At 34.5% G+C, this 16,751-nt stretch overlaps 1 protein-coding gene across 1 annotated transcript; it reads right to left on the bottom strand.

Annotated features, from left to right (window-relative positions):
- Positions 1-1,047: 1,047 nt before the first annotated feature.
- Positions 1,048-7,037, bottom strand: LOC108473935 (uncharacterized). Its single transcript, XM_017775765.2, has 10 exons — positions 5,919-7,037; positions 5,468-5,719; positions 4,898-5,182; positions 4,731-4,799; positions 3,987-4,472; positions 3,821-3,889; positions 3,323-3,487; positions 2,619-2,835; positions 2,189-2,530; positions 1,048-1,628 (listed from the first exon to the last, which is right to left on the bottom strand). Exons 1-10 carry the CDS (start codon positions 6,804-6,806, stop codon positions 1,513-1,515), a joined length of 2,889 nt encoding a protein of 962 aa, XP_017631254.1. The 5' UTR covers positions 6,807-7,037; the 3' UTR covers positions 1,048-1,512.
- Positions 7,038-16,751: the final 9,714 nt, after the last annotated feature.

Raw genomic sequence — 16,751 nt, 5'->3', positions numbered from 1 at the left:
AAACCACACGTTTTAGAGTAGTACTTTGCAAGAAAGGTAATCCCAGGGGACATTTTTATCAAATATTAAAGGCCTATCCAAAGTTCAAGCCTTCATCTTAACTATATTGCTTTCCTTTTTTTTTGGTTCAGTTTCAGAGGAAATAAGCAACAAGGACGCTAAAGAAATTTGCTTATAAATTTTGGCAATGGTTTACTGCTTGTAACGGAGTTGATTAATACATGAAACAGTTGACGGTCCAGATTTAGGTTAATGATTGCCAAACTTGCATTGGAGAGTGAAGTTGGGGTTCCAACCATGGCTCAACCAATTTTGCCTTCTTCAACTATATCAACAAAGGCATAAGGGAAACATGTTTGGTGGTTCATGGCATTATGGTATCAGGGGATATTAAGTACTCAGTATTAAACACCAATATATATTTGATACATACATGTTTTAACATTTTCGGTAAAAGTACTTTGGAGACTCCTATATTAGGAGTAAAATTGCAATTTACCATTTACTAAAAAAAAGATAATTAATCTCTATAGGTTAGATAAAAAAACAAATTAATCTTTCTATTAAAATTACATTAATTTCTACTATTAGAAACTAGTCTTTATACATCAATGTGAGGTAAACATTATTCTGTCAACCAAGTCAATTTTTAATAGTAGAAATAGACGTAAATTTTAACAAAAAAGACTATTTTGCTCTTTTATCTATCGTTCAAGGACTAATTTCTCCATTTTCTTACTAAAAGAGACAAAATACAATCTAACTCATAATATAAAAGCTTTCATGATACTTCTACTTAATATTTTCCAAAATATGATATTTTCATAGCTAAGTTCTAGTATGCATAAAACACAGATATTTAAAAAAGAAATTAAAAGATCAGAGCTTCAAATACTGATTAGTGAAGCAGTATGGTTGTGTGAGCCCATGGTCACAGCAATGATTCTGAAAGCAAGCAAGGGTCTGAAACAGTTCAGTCCAAAATTTCTCTATACATTACGGCAGCTTCTAAGACATCCAACAGGCGTTTCAACATATGTTGCACAATTGGTACAAAATAAAGACTTTTTCTTTTCGTCTTTTTTCTTTTTCATTTAAATTATTCGTGTTGTAGTACAAAATGAGAAAAGAAAGACACTGATGAACTAATTTGCCTCACAACTCTTCTCTAGATGTATGGGGGTGCTTATTTGATTCACCCAGTTTGCAAATGAATAATAGAATACAAGCAAATCATAAATAAAGACAAGATTTCTACATCAAATTGCTATATAACAGCTCTCTTAAAAAGAATGACAACCAATCTAAGTAAATATTGAATAGATATTTGGCTTAATTAAGCACCTAGCACCTTGCACCACATCGGATTCTGGATAACTCAAAGAGTTACTGCATTTTCTTTCCAAAGTAAAATTCTAGTACTGGGGCAACCCTGATTACAATCCAGAAACTTCATTCAGTGTGACCTATGCTGTGAAACTTTTGGAAAATGTACGTCTTTTCATGACAGCATTATTTTCGAGCATGTATGAGCGGCAAATTTGGTGGATTGCGACTTATTAAATTTGCCCACAAGTTGACAATGGTTACAAAGTAATGCCGTCCATCCCAAAGCACCATTTTCATGCCTGATAAAAGAGAATCAAGATAATTTTAGAGACAAATTCAAGTGGTCCTAAAAAAGATAGTTCAGATTCAATTGAGGAGTTGCACAATCTTTTGCTTGGTTATATTCCAAGATCAAGTAAAACGATATCCTTTAGAATCAGTTATCATACTTCAAAAGATAATCTGTTAACTAAGCATGATTATCAGGTTGGTAGATCAGATTAATCTGTTAAGGGGAAAATTAACGTGTTAATATGATTATGATATCAAAACTTCACCCTACATTGGCCCTAAAAGGAACTTAAAAGCCAAGAACATTGACAATGTTTTATTAAGTTCAAAGTTTATGGAACTTAGGTTCAAAAACGTCAAGGACTAACTAATCAGGGTTATCTGAAAGGCCGAGGTGTATCATCCATGAATCTACACTCTTAAAGACCCTATGGAGCAAGCACATTGAATGATCTACCTACATCTAACAGATGACAGCTTGAAATAGCTCTCTCTCCGGCTACTTCTTTGTCCTAGGGAAAATTCTATAGTTATCCTGTTCTTAGCTTAAAACCAAAAAATTTCATACCTGGCACTGCTCCTGCAGTTAAACCTGACAGACAACATGTAGATTCTTGCTCCAAGAAAACTTGTTTATAGAGTTCATGCGCATCAGGATCATGAATACTCTGAATGGAACCAAGTAAAGCTTCAACATCATATTTTAAATCTGTCAAATCAGTCAGATTTTGAAGGGCTTCTTCAAGTCCTGAACTTGACCACACAGAAGAACACTCCCTCACAAGAGCAGGGAAGTTTGTGGGATTTTCAGAACTAAACAATATCCAAGGTTTGTAGAGTTTGGCGGACAAAGATCCGACAATTTTGACAACTCTGTAAATTTCTCCAAGAGCTAGAATGTACTGTCTGCCTGCAGATGCCCCAAATATCATCTCAATAAACTTAATACAACAAAGAGCTAAAAAAAAAATTATATGCTCGACTTTCAAGTGAAGCACCTTGAGGTTTAGACAATAATTGACTGTGGATGTTTTTCTGCAATGACTGCTTCCAAATCATAGAACCATGTTTCAGCTCTAGTGCACAAACAGTCAAAATCCTCAACCAGGTAGATACATAATAAGATTGATCCTCAGCTGACCCTAATTTTAGAACCTTCAATGTTGATGCAGCATGTTTCAAGAGTTCAATTGTTGATGCCATATCCTTCTCTGCCTATTGATTTGAAAATACAAGCCAAGGTCATGCCATGGACAAAGCCACTAATAAAAATAAAAAAAAAATCACCAATCATATGGAAAAGAGAATATTCACCCACTACATAGCATTTCATATTCGGAGATGTTAGTTCAGATATAGCCATCCATACTGAGAAATAGTAGATTTATGAACATAAATATATGACAAACAGGTGCATGAAGGGAAGCTTATGGGTATTGAATCTAGGATACCAGCTAGAATCCTACATAACAACAGCCTGTTATGGAAAGTAGATCAACTTGATGTTTGGGAGTTCTGAAAATAAAAGGGGTAATACCAGATATAGTCCCACCAAATGATGGTCCTAGACTCCTAGGAGTTGTAATGGATGGAAACAACTATACTTACATTTTGTTAATGTGTCTATCAAGATTTGAATCAAATCAATTTCTCGAAAAATAAGAGCATATGGCCCCATGAATCAAAGCCAAAAGATACGAACCAATGATAATTTCTCTGATAACTGATATTCAGATTCCAGCACTTGAAACTTTTTTTCTAGTAGAACCTTTGCATATTCACCAAGGTGAATACTTCTTGACTGGAGATTCTCTGAGGTGACTTCTTCAGATATTATGCCATCTTTTTGCAGTTCATTATATAGACCCTACAACCACAGGCAACAGACATAATCCTGACATTAAATATTCAATGAACATGAACAACTATATAATAATCCAAGGATAATACTGTTTAATTGGAAATTTGTCTTGTTTAAATTAAATATAAACTGTACAAAACAGTGTCAAAAGAAATCTTCCAAATTTATGATTTTAGTATGAAGTTAGAAGGGGTCACAATTCAAGAAAAATAAACAGAAAGGGATTTTTATAGACACTCATCTAATCTTTTTGGCATGTACCTTTCAAATAAAAGAGACTCCAGAAATAATAGAGAGGGGAAACGAACATAGCAAGAAAGATAAGAAATAACTGCATACCTGGATTTCCTCCTCAATAGCTTTTACTTCAGCATCTTCACCAGAAGGAGCAGCAGTACTTTTATCTTTCTAATTAAAAGCATATTTCAGAAACAAAATACTTTTAAAAACATTGATATCAACAAAAAGGAGATGAGAAGACATGAAATTAAATGACTCTACCAACCTTCATATTCTCAAGATGGCTAAGTGCAACAAAGCACAATTCAGTGGACAATTTAGAATACAAGTCCAGATAATCATTTAGCTCCGTTTTGATAGTGTATTTTTCATATGAATCTCCAAAACTGAATGAAGAATTCTGGTTTTCTCCTCCAGTTCCAGAAACGGCACCTTTAAATTCCCAGGAGTCGTCATCAAAATTATCACCATTTACTAAACTGGAACCCGCATCTATCTGAGAGGAAAGAAGTCCATTTTGATTGCTGATTGGATTTAAAGAAGTATTTATCTCAGATTGGCTATATAAACTTGATATAAGATCATTGATGGATATATTTGAACGAGTATCCTTCAAGCCACCCTTTGTAGTGGTTGGTTTAAGAAGGGAAACATCTTCATGTTTCAATGGATCCTCAGTTTCAATTTCTTCATCACCAAAGATGGACAGGGGCAATGCTCCTTTGTTTTTCTTTGAAGTTTCCTCATTCCCCTACACACATTAAAGGGAAGATGAACGGTGAACAAAAGAAGAAAATTTTCCAATGGGTACCACTAGTAACTTCTTTCTCAATGACAAACAAAATACAATTTGTTAGATGAAGAGGTATGTCTTATGCAACAGTCATTTGATGCTTAACATGAGCTCAATTTATAGAAGCTTAGCACAACATATCCAATCCACCAACGCCCCATCAAGTTTTTTTTTTTTTTAATGATATTTTTCTCAAGCAGCAAAATGATCTAATACCTGGATATGACCGTCAAATGAAAAACCTTCAACCGCAGAAGAGGAAGCATCAGCAACCCTTGGCTCTTCCTATGGATATAAGTGTAAAAACATTGAGCTTGATAAGGCAAATTGATTGTGATATAAAAAGAGAAAAAAGAATGAACTTATATCAATCAATTCATCACCTTAGCCTTTGATTCATGTCCAAAAGTTGCGTCCTTAAAAGCCCAGGACATTTTGCCAGAACCAATATTTATAACAGCTGAAGAAGAAATCTCACCATCTTTAGTATCATTCTGCTTGCTTTGAGATTCAAAACTAGGGAAGAAACTAAATCCTAAGTCCCATTCACCAGGTTTCTTAGATATTCCATCTGATGTGCCAAAAGAATCACTAGAACCATTCGCACCATTCCCAAACCCAACGCTGAATTCAGCTCCCTGAGGTTTTTCCCGATCCTGGTCCTCAACCTTCAATGTAGTAAATGTCAGCAGTAGTGAACAAAATAGAATCCCTGAACAACTTATCGATTGATGAAAATATATGTATGAATCAAACTTGAAATACAAAAGGATTGCCTTTATGTATAAACAAGAGCCACATGCAAAAATTATACATCTTACACACTAGTAACAACAAACTATCACCACTAACAAAAAGCAAAAGAACTTACAGAACAGTTTTGTGGATATCTGGTTAACAAGGATTTGCTGGCTTATCGAAATGACCAAAAAAAAAAAAATTTAAAGTTTAACCTTAGCATCACTGGCTGAGAAGCGAGTCTCGGGCTCTGCAGCCTTGAATTCCCATCCATCATCATCATCATCAGCATCATCATCAGCATCAACACTAGTCTTATCATTTTCATCAACTAAATTAGAGTCCAACCTACTTGCATTTGCGTTTACCCCATTAATATTTGAACTCAGCACACTGGCATTTGTACCCAATGGATCCCAACTCAAAGTAGACATATTGAAATTCGACATTGGCACATTTGGATTACTCTAATAAAACAAAAGGTTAAACAACATCAATAAAGAACCCGTAAAAAAAAAAAAAAGCACTTTCTAAACAGTCATTTATCTACATTCTACAAGAGGGTTATGTATCAAAATTTCTATGTCTTCTCACTTCTTTTTAATCAAACATGAAAACTGGAGATGACATTAACAATCAAAATAACAAAAGAGCTATAAACTTTACCTTCAAAATTTCAGCTGCAGCTTCTGCTTTTGGCTCTGCTCCTTTAAATTCCCACCCATCATCGTCCTCCTCATCAACCAAAACAGAATTCCCCGCATTCGAATCCAAATTCAACCCTTTCTGACCCAAACTCGACCCATTTGAGCTCAAATCCAACCCGCTTAACCCCATATTCACTTCTTTTCTTTCCATCCCAAATGCATACCCATTTGAACCTAAATTCTCCTCTTTTTTAACCGAAGCAGGACCGTTTGTACTCAAATCCAATGCATCCACCTTCAACCCTGATCCGTTCAACCCCGAATTCGATCCGTTCCAATTCCAAGTCCCCGCATTAGAATTCAAATCAATTGCCTTCTTAACATCCAGGCCCGACCTAAACCCATTTGCCTCATTCCCCTTCTCTTTCTCTTTATACAAATCCGCTAACACATCCTTTAAATTCGATCCTTTTTCCTTCAAATTTCCGTCCTGTTTAGGGAACGAAAACGAACTGTTCACACCATTAAACCCTGCGTCCACTGCGTCAGATCCCCCATCCTCTTTTTCTTCTTCCCCGAAAATCGACAACGGTAAAGCTCCAGTCAGCTTGTCCCATTGGGCTTTCACCGATTCCACTCGGCTCGGAGCCGAGTCGGATTGAGTTGGAGGGGGTGAGCCGGGAGAGGAATCAAACTGAAAGTTATTGACGGGAAGAGATTCAGTGCGAGAGAGATTATTGCTGGAGTTGATGAAATCTCCCCAATCATCGTCGTCGTCGTCGTTTGCGGCGGCAGCGGTGGTGGTCATGTCTTTGGCGGAGAACTGAGGACCGTTGATTGAATGTGACGATGAGGAAGAAAAGAACAAGAAATCGCCGAATCCAACGTCATCGCCGATTCCGGCCATAGTTTCGAAGGCGTCTACAGCTCTTTCCTTATTTCCCTTTTTTTCGCGCGATCGATCGGTTGATCTGAAAATCTCTGCTTTTTATTTCGAAGCATGTTGTGAAGAACGGGTGCGTAGATTTAGGTTGTGCGCACCTACTGCAGTTAAAATGGTTGGGCCTTTTCCTCTAAATTAATTAAAAAACAAAACAAAACCAAAAAAAAAAAAAACAGTAGCCCCATTATTGGAGCTGTCTTTTGGCCCATTTTTTTTATATTTATTTATTTATTTACGAGATTAAATATTTTATGTTAAAAACAAATATAATACGTATATTAATGGAAATTTTCATAAATGAATTTTTTATATTCTTTTACAAGTTAAAAAGTAAAACGAATATAAATAATATTTTCCCATATTTAAGAAGTTTTATGAGTTTGCATCACTCTTCAACCGGTTTTCTAACTTAGTTGAGTATTTACAAAATATTTTTCCTTTTGTAAAATAATTAATATAATTATGGGGATTTTTTGTCATTTCAAATTATGTAAAATTCAGAAAAATATGCTTGATGTGATTCAAACACAAAATACCACAATTTTCAATATTTTATCATTTTAATTAAAACATCTAATTCTTAAATTATTTTTTAAATATATCGTTACATAATTTTTTCATTCATATCATCACTGTGCTATAATATAATAATTAATAATATTATTGTTGTTTGTATGTTTATTTTATTTATAATATAATATAATATAATATAATTATAAAGATTTATATTTGATCAAGATTTATTTAGAGTAATGATTAATATTCTCATCTCGCACTTAGATAGTACGAGTTTAAACCTTGTCATTCTTTCCTCTCCTCTTTCCTAATATTCTATCAAATAAATATCTATCAAATAAGAAATTATTATTAATTATGGATAGACTTTTAATTATTCGTGAACATATTTAATTATATATTTACGAACATGTTTGCAAAATGTTTGCTTAATATATATATATATATATATATATATATATACATGCAACTTAAATAAGCAAACACATAATTAATTTTAAATAAATGAATTTTAATACAATATTTGAACTTATTATCGAACACAAATTAAACACAAATCAAGATTAAAATGAATAAAATGAAATTAAATAGAAATTCATTTCTTTCAAACTTCATTCATTCACAATCCTAATTATTTGATAATCTATATTAAAAATTAATTAAATTTGATGTTATGAATCAAATAAATATTAATTCAATCAATGAGATTTAAAAACAAAATTTTAAAAATAGTGTATAATATATGGATATTTATATATTTTATCATCTTAGAATTAAAAAAATTATTTAAGTCATTTAGCCGCTAAAATTATTGTTATATAACTTTTTCTATTCATATCATCTACACCAATCAAAAACTCGCTTTCCCTTCTCTTCTATATTTATTTCTTTATGAAACAACTTTACAAATCTACGAACTAACATCCAAACAACTCTCTTCTTTGATTTTTTTACATTAACCGTAAGCTCTCTTCTTCTATACGTCGATCATTAATTCCAAACTGTAGTTTCTTGGCATCCAAACAAAACACAAATCAGTGTTCAAAGAAATACTATTTTCCTGAGAGTCAGAAAATTTTGTTGGATTATTTAAGATAAAAAAGGCTTCAAGTGGACAGCAACAGCCTCCTCAGAAACAGGATTCTCAACCTAGCGAAGAACATGTTATGAATCCTATCCCTCAGTTCAGCAGCCCTCATTAATTACAATCCTTCTAACAAGCTTCAAGCACTTTATTTTTTCCTGTCAGAAAAAAAAAGAATTGGAACTTGAATTATTAAATTCTAGAAATTTTTAAGGTCCAAATGAAATTTAATCATTGTATTAATTTTAATTTTATACCTTTTGTAGAGATGAAATTCAAAATTTGCCAGGGATCTTTGTGTTAAGTTTTAGGAGGCTTAAATAAAATTTTTAAAAAATTCAAGAGTTTAATTAAAAATTTTCAAATTTTTAAAGGGCTTAACAATTTTTTTTTTTAATTTTGAGGGGTTTAATAAAAAGTTTTAAAAGTTTTGAAAGGCCTAATCATGTAAGATTACAAAATTTTAAAACCTAATTAAAGTTTTCATGAAGGGCCTAACAACACTTTTTCAAAATTTAAAGGCCGAAACACCCTTTATAAGAAAATTACTTAACCACAAATACCTTTTTTGGGTGTAATTATTTTATATTTATTAAATAATTATATATTTTTATGTTTATATAAAAAATAAAATTAATTTTCTCGTATATATATATTTAATACCATTAATTTATTTAATTATTATAAATAATAATAATATCATTTTATATTTTATAGTATTTTTTACGGCAATGTCAAATATTAAAAAATTTATTATAATTGTTGATTAAGTTTTAGCTCAGTTGACATTGTAAAAAATATGAGTTTAAATATATTGAAGCTGGTTATTCTTTTATCAAAATTTTTTATAGTAATTTGCACGTAGCTTATTTTAAATTTTCATAAGAACATTTTGGACACCTTACACGTACTTTCTCATGTTTATTTTCTTTTCCAATTTAATTGTAGTAGCAGCACAGTATATATTTCTCAATTTAAGGGTTTTTCTTTTTTTCCAGGGAAAGATGACTTTGGTTACCAATGGTGATTCTGAGATAGGCCGATCAGTTCGCCATTTATAGGGTGCAATCGTGGCCTTCACATATGTAAAGGCTCAAAAGGATAAGGATGCAAAGGACACCCTAGAGATGCTGAAAAAGGATAAGACCTCAGATGCCAAGGATCTCATGGCTATACCTGCGGATTTGGGGTTTGATAAGAACAGCAAACAGGTTGTCGACGACATCGTGAAGTGTACAGTCGGATAGATATTCTGGTTAACAATGCAGCTGAACAGTACGAGAGCAATGTGGAGGTGATTGATAAGGAAAGGCTTTTAAGGGTGTTTAGGACCAACATCTTGTCTTACTTCTTTATTACCAGGTGATGCTGCTTGTACCAAGCTTTTACAAAATCAGTAAAATATGATGATGGTGAATGATTATATGTGATGTGATTATTTGTATAGGCATGCTCTGAAGCACATGAATGAGGGAGTTCCATTATAAACACAACATCGGTGAATGCATACTTGATTACACAGCAACCAAGGGTGCCATTGTGGCTTTCACTAGGGGTGTTCAATCGGTTAACCGACCGGTTAACGGACCCGAAATAACATTAACCGAATTAACTAATTCTTCAAAATTTTTAACCGTTAACAGAACTGAATTTTTTTTAAAAAAATTAACCGAACCAAATTTTTTTCGGTTAATTCAGTCGGTTAACCGAATTAACCGAAAATTATATATTTTTTAATTTTTGGTTAAAATAAGTATAAAATTAACCGAATTAACCGAATTAACCGAATTAATCGAATTAACCGAATTACACGAATTACCCAAATTAATCGAATTAACAGAATTATTTGTATAAAATTATATTTTTTTATTTTTATTTTTAGTTTTAGATTTTTATTTTTATTTAAATTATTTGTAATTTTTATGATTGGGTTGGGTGATTGGGTTGGGTTGAGTACTTAGGTTAATATATATTAGATTGGGTATTTGGGTTTATGTTGGATTGGGTTTGAGTGAATAGTGAGCTATTTATATATTATAATTTTATTTATTAATTTTTTGGGTTAAACCGAAAAAATTCAATTAACCGACCGATTTCGAACCGAATTAACCGTTAATCGAAAACTTAAAAAATTAATTAACCTACCCCAGACCGAATTAATTCGGTTAACCGACTGATTAACTGAATTCGGTCGGTTAATCAAATTTTTTCGGTTTTACCCGAATTTTGCACACCTTTAGCTTTCACTAGAGGCCTTTCACTTCAGCTTGTCAACAAAGGCATTCGAGTTAATGGTGTTGCACCAAGACCGATATGGACTCCGTTGATCCCAGCATCCTTTGATAAAGAGAAGTGTTGAGCATTGACCTGCAATGCAACATGTGACCAGCAGCTCACCAAGCAGACCAGCAATGAAGTAGAACCGAGTGTAGTAACTAGTTTGATCCATTTTGTCCATTTTGTTCCTATGTAACTTAGTCTAGTTTCTTTGTAATATATACTCAAAGTTAGTAGGATTAGAATTTGACTTGAAATTGATGTAGTAGCTGATATGTCAGCTTGCTTTTGTGTATAATTCAAGTTTGTATTAGTAGGAGCAGTTATGCTATTAGGTAACTGTCAAATTTAATTTGTAACTTACATATATTTTGAATTTATCAATGAAATGAATTAATTTTCCTTCAATCTTGTTGTTCAAACTTTGTTTTTCTTGCTTCGGTTTCATTTAGCTTCTTAGCAGATTCAAATTTGATTTCATGCTTAGTTGCTGCCAATGCTCCAACAAATGGTAATCAGAGCCTAAGTCTTTGAGGGACTCTGTTGTTAATTGCTGCATCGAGAACAAAAGTTTAAGAAGAGAGAAATTGAAGCTGTTGAGTTTGTTTCAGCAGGATGAGTTTCACACCATCTCCACCTTCAGTGTTTGCTGGTGAGAACTACCTTCAAGCACAAGACTTGTGGAGTGTAGTTGAGAATGATGTCGAACCACCTCCATTGAGGGCCAATCCCACGATTGCCCAAATGAGGCAACATGCTGAAGAGAGTACTAAAAAGCACAAAACTTTGGCTTGTCTGCAGAATGGAGTGCCAGATGTAATCTTCACTCGAATCATGGCTTGTGACTCACCTAAGCAAGCCTGGAAGAAGCTGAAGGAGGAGTTCATGGGCTCAGACAAAACAGGGTAGCAACAGTTGATCAATATCAAGAGAGATTTTAAGAATTTAAAGATGAAAGAGTCTGAGACTATAAAGCAGTACTCAGACAGGATTATGACCACTGTCAACAGTATAAGGCTTCTTGGAGAAGACTTTAGTGAGAGCAGAGTTGTTGAAAAGGTGATCACCACTCTCCCTGAAATGTTTGAGTCCAAAATTTCATCATTGGAGGACTCGAGAGATTTGTCAGCTATTTCATTATCTGAGCTGATAAACTCATTGTATGCACTTGAACAAAGGAGGGCCAATAGGCAAGAAGAGTATCCTGAAGGAGCCTTCCAAGCAAAGGCCAAAGAAGCCTCAGGTTCAAGCCAGAAAGGAAAGAAGCCTTGGCTCGATAAAAGGGAGAAACCAAGAAATGATGCAGGCAAGAAGAAGTTCTCACCATGCATTCACTACAAGAAGACCACACATCTGGAGAAATACTGTTGGTACATGCCAGATATTCAGTGCAGAGGCTGTAAGCAGTTTGGCCATATAGAGAAAGTGTGCAAGAACAAAGGGAAGGCACCAGTTCAGCAACAAATTCAAGCTCAGGCTGCTGAGGACCTTCAAGCTTAAGAGGAGCACGTCTTTACTGCTTCATGTTTTGCAAGTTTAAACAAGGCCAGATGCAATTGGCTTGTGGATAGTGGTTGCACACACTACATGGCAGCTAATGAAAGCCTGTTCAAAGACCTTGACAGATGCTTTGTCTTGAAAGTCAGAATAGGCAATGGGAATCTGATTGAAGCCAAAGGTAGGGGCAATGTAGTAATCAACACTTGTTCAGTTAACAAAGTGATTTCTGATGTGCTTTTTGTACCTGATATAAATCAGAACCTACTTAGTGTTAGCCAACTAGTAGAGAAAGGGTGTTCACTGATTTTTGAGAATGGTACTTGCATTGTTAAGGACACATATAGTCAGGAGCTAGTCTCAGTAGCTATGACTGATAAGTATTTCATGCTTAACATGAATCAACTTGAGAAGAAGGCTTACACTAGCCTTGTTGATAATGCTGACCTATGGCACAAAAGGTTAGGCCATGTTAACTTTAGATCAATTGATCTCTTGCATAAGTTGAATTTAGTGGAAGACATGTCCAAATTTGAGGCCAGGGATACTATTTGTGAAGTCTGTCAGCTTGATAAGCAAGCTAGATTGCCTTTTCCAGCTAACATAGCATGGAGAGCTCGAGACAAGCTTGAGCTGGTCCATTCTGATGTCTATGGACCAATGAAGACTTCTTATCTGAATGACAATAAGTACCTTGTGCTGTTTATAGATGACTTGACCAGGTTTTGTTGGATTAATTTCTTGAAGCAGAAATCTGAAGTGTTTGAAGCTTTTATTAAGTTCAAAGCACTAGCTGAGAACCAGTCAAGTTGCAAGATTAAGACTTTAAGAACAGACAATGGGACTGAGTACATGTATGAAAGATTTCAGAAGCTGTGTCAACAAGCTGGGATTCATTGTCAGCTCATAAATGTTTATACTCCCCAGCAAAATGGAGTATGTGAGAGAAAGAACAGAACAGTGTTGAACATGGTCAGATGTCTGCTATTTCAAAGCAAGTTACCAAACAAATTTTAGGCTGAGGCTGTCAATACCTCAATGCACTTACTCAACAAGCTACCAACACATGCAGTAAAGGAAAAGACTCCATTTGAAGTCTGGCATGGACTCAAGCCAACAGTTTCACACCTCAAAGTATTTGGTTGTATCTGTTATACCCATATCCCAGTTGAGAGGAGAACCAAGCTTGATCAAAGGGCTGTTCCAGGAATCTTTGTTGGCTACAGCAGTACTAAGAAAGGTTGCAGGGTGTTTGTTTCTTCAACAAAGAAAATTGTGGTGAGCAGGTACATCAAATTTAATTAAGAAAAGGTTTGGAGCTGGAATGGTGAAGATGCAAGTCTGATTGAAGAAGATCAGCTAGACTGCAATGTTGAACTTGCTGAAGAAGGATCAAGCAATGAAGATGTTAATGATGCTCCTGTAAGAGGTACCAGAACTATTGTTGAAATCTACCAAAGATGTGATGTTGCAATAATGGAACCTTTAGATTTTGAGGAAGCTGCCAATGATAAACATTGGAAGAAGGCTATGAAGTTTAACTAGACATGATCCATAAGAATGACACCTAGGAGTTAGTGAACAGACCAGATTACAAGAAAGTTATAGGTGTGTAGTGAAAGGTTACAGCTAGCAATATAGGATCGATTTTGTGAAAACCTTTGCACCAGTAGCAAGGCTTGACACTATCAAGCTACTGTTTACCTTAGCTGCTCAAAAACAATAGAAAGTTCATCAGCTAGATGTCAAGTCAGCTTTCCTCAATGGATTTCTAAAGGAGGAAATTTTCATTGAACAGCCTGATAGATTTAAGGTTCCAGGAGAAGAGGATAAAGTGTATAGGCTAAAGAAGACATTGTATGGCCTGAAACAGGCACCAAGAGCCTGGTATGACAGGATTGACACCTACCTGTCTAGGCTTGGGTTTAAAAAAAGTGTTAGTGAAGCCACACTTTATGTGAAGAGGTCAGAAAGTGAGCCATTGTTGATTGTATCACTCTATGTTGATGATTTATTGGTGACTGGAAGTAAGAATGAACTGATTAATGAATTTAAAGTTCAAATACAGAAAGTGTTTGAAATGACAGACTTGGGAATCATGACATACTTCCTTGGTATAGGGGTAAAAGAACTTGATCAAGGCATCTTTATTAGTCAACATGTCTTTGCTTCAAAGATTTTCAAAAAATTTTGTATGACCAACTATAAATCAGTTAGCACACCAGTGGCACAAGGGGAGAAGTTGTTTAGTATTGAAAGTGAAGAAATGATTGATAAAAAAGAATATCGAAGCCTAGTAGGTTGCTTGCTCTACTTAACAGCAACCAGGCTTGATATTATGTTTGGTGTTAGTCTTCTATCGAGATTCATGCACTGCTGTAATGTGGTTCACTTTAAGGCAGCTAAAAGAATCCTCAAATACATCAAGGGAACCTTGAGCTATGGAGTCATGTTTAAGAAGGAAAAGGAGCTTAAGCTGGCTAGATACTCTAACAACGATTGGGCTGGGTCTGTTGATGACATGAAGAGCACCTCAGGTTACTTCTTTACCCTTGGCTTAGGAGTTTTTTGCTGGAGATCCAAGACGCAACAAAATGCTGCTCAGTCTACAGCTGAAGCAGAATATATTACTGCCACAGCAGCTGTGAATCAAGCCATTTGGCTTAGAAAGTTGCTATGTGACTTGAATGAAAATCAGGTTGAAGCAATAACAATCATGGTTTACAACCAATCAACAGTTGCTATAGCTAAAAATCCAGTCTTTCATGGTAAGACTAAACATTTTAAAATCAAGTTTCACTTTGTTCGAGAAGCCGAGCAATCAAAGGAAGTCAATCTTATTCATTGTAGCTCAGAAAATCAATTGGCTAATATTTTGACCAAGCCACTCGATGCTACAAGGTTTAAAATTCTAACAAAAAAATTGGTGTATGTTGCATACAGTCCAAGGAGGAGTGTTGAGCATTGGCCTGCAATGCAACATGTGACCAGCAGCTCACCAAGCAAACCAGCAATGGAGCAGAATCGAGTGCAGCAACTAGTTTGATCCATTTTGTCCACTTTGTTCCTATATAACTTAGTCTAGTTTCTTTGTAATATGTACTCAAAGTTAATAGGATTAGAATTTGACTTGAAATTGATGTAGTAGCTGATATGTCAGCTTGCTTTTGTGTGTAATTCAAGTTTGTATTAGCGGGAGCAGTTATGCTATTAGGTAACTGTCAAATTTGATTTGTAACTTACATATATTTTGAATTTATCAATGAAATAAATTAATTTTCCTTCAATCTTGTTGTTCAAACTCTATTTTTTACTTCGGTTTTGATTTAGCTTCTTAGCAGATTCAAATTTGTTTTCATGCTTAGTTGCTGCCAATGTTCCAACAAGAAGATTGCCCAGTTTGGAAACGATGTACCGATGAAGAAAGCTAACCATCTTATTGAAGTTGCACCCTGCTATGTGTTCCATGCCTGTAATGTTTGCTCTTCCTACATAACTGGTCAAGTCCTCCATCTGATGACAGCGACATAGTGAATGCTTGATATGCAAGTTAGAGATGGAACGTATGCTTAGAACGATGAATGTTGGGGTTGTTTTTATTATGTAGAAAAACACTTTTTGGTCATTAGGATCTCTAAGAAATAATAAGGGAATAAACCAGGACCCTTATCAAATAAGATCAAATGTTTATATAATTATACCTAGTGATTTGCCTTCAATTTTCACTATGCATTTGTAAGTCTGTAGCAAAAGTTTTTGAGTACATACTGGATACAAGGCTTTTCCATAAAGATTTGACTACAAAGCTAACTTAATAGGATGCAGCATTGTAAAGCCAAAGCTGCTAATGCAAAAAAACATAGGTCACGATCAGTGCGAGTGAGTTTTTCAAAGGAAAGTAACCATTGATGCTTAATGGAATAGAAAGATAACAAAAACAAATGCAAATTTGCATAGTTTTGTTTCTGTTAGAATGGTATAAGCACGCATTTAACATACACAATCTTCATATGGTACCTTGCAGGAAAAGAAAACTTAAATATAGGTCTTTAGCATGAGGCCAAAAGATTACAGTGAACTCAAATTCAAAACAACGGACTAATGTTACCTAGGAGAATGGAAGCAGCTATAGCAGTGTTGTTTTCTGCAGCAGTTGTTTGCTTCATTTTGGATATATAGCACAGTACAGAAAATAAATATAAACAGAAGTAGTTATAACACAGTCTTCATGTTGTTATTCGGAGGAAAATCTAACTGCGATTTTCAAATATGGGGAAGGAAATCAGGAACATCCATCAAAAGAAATTTGAACATCCACAATTACTCCTGGTAGCTCTAGTTCATGTTGTCAAAGGGAATAAGTGAATTCATACGAGATTCAATAAATTATAAATTAAGGAGCAAAATATATGATCGAAGTGTAATAATGGTTTACAGAAATCACCAGTAGAAACACAAACGAGCATTTTCTAATTGAAACATAAATGGCACAGGTATATATAAGCAAATTAAAGAGAACTAGAACGAGGATACAA

This window comes from Gossypium arboreum, chromosome 11 (assembly GCF_025698485.1).
Source record: "Gossypium arboreum isolate Shixiya-1 chromosome 11, ASM2569848v2, whole genome shotgun sequence".
NCBI lineage: Eukaryota > Viridiplantae > Streptophyta > Magnoliopsida > Malvales > Malvaceae > Gossypium > Gossypium arboreum.
Note: the sequence above shows the minus strand (reverse complement) of the source record. Positions and strands in the feature narration are given on the sequence as shown.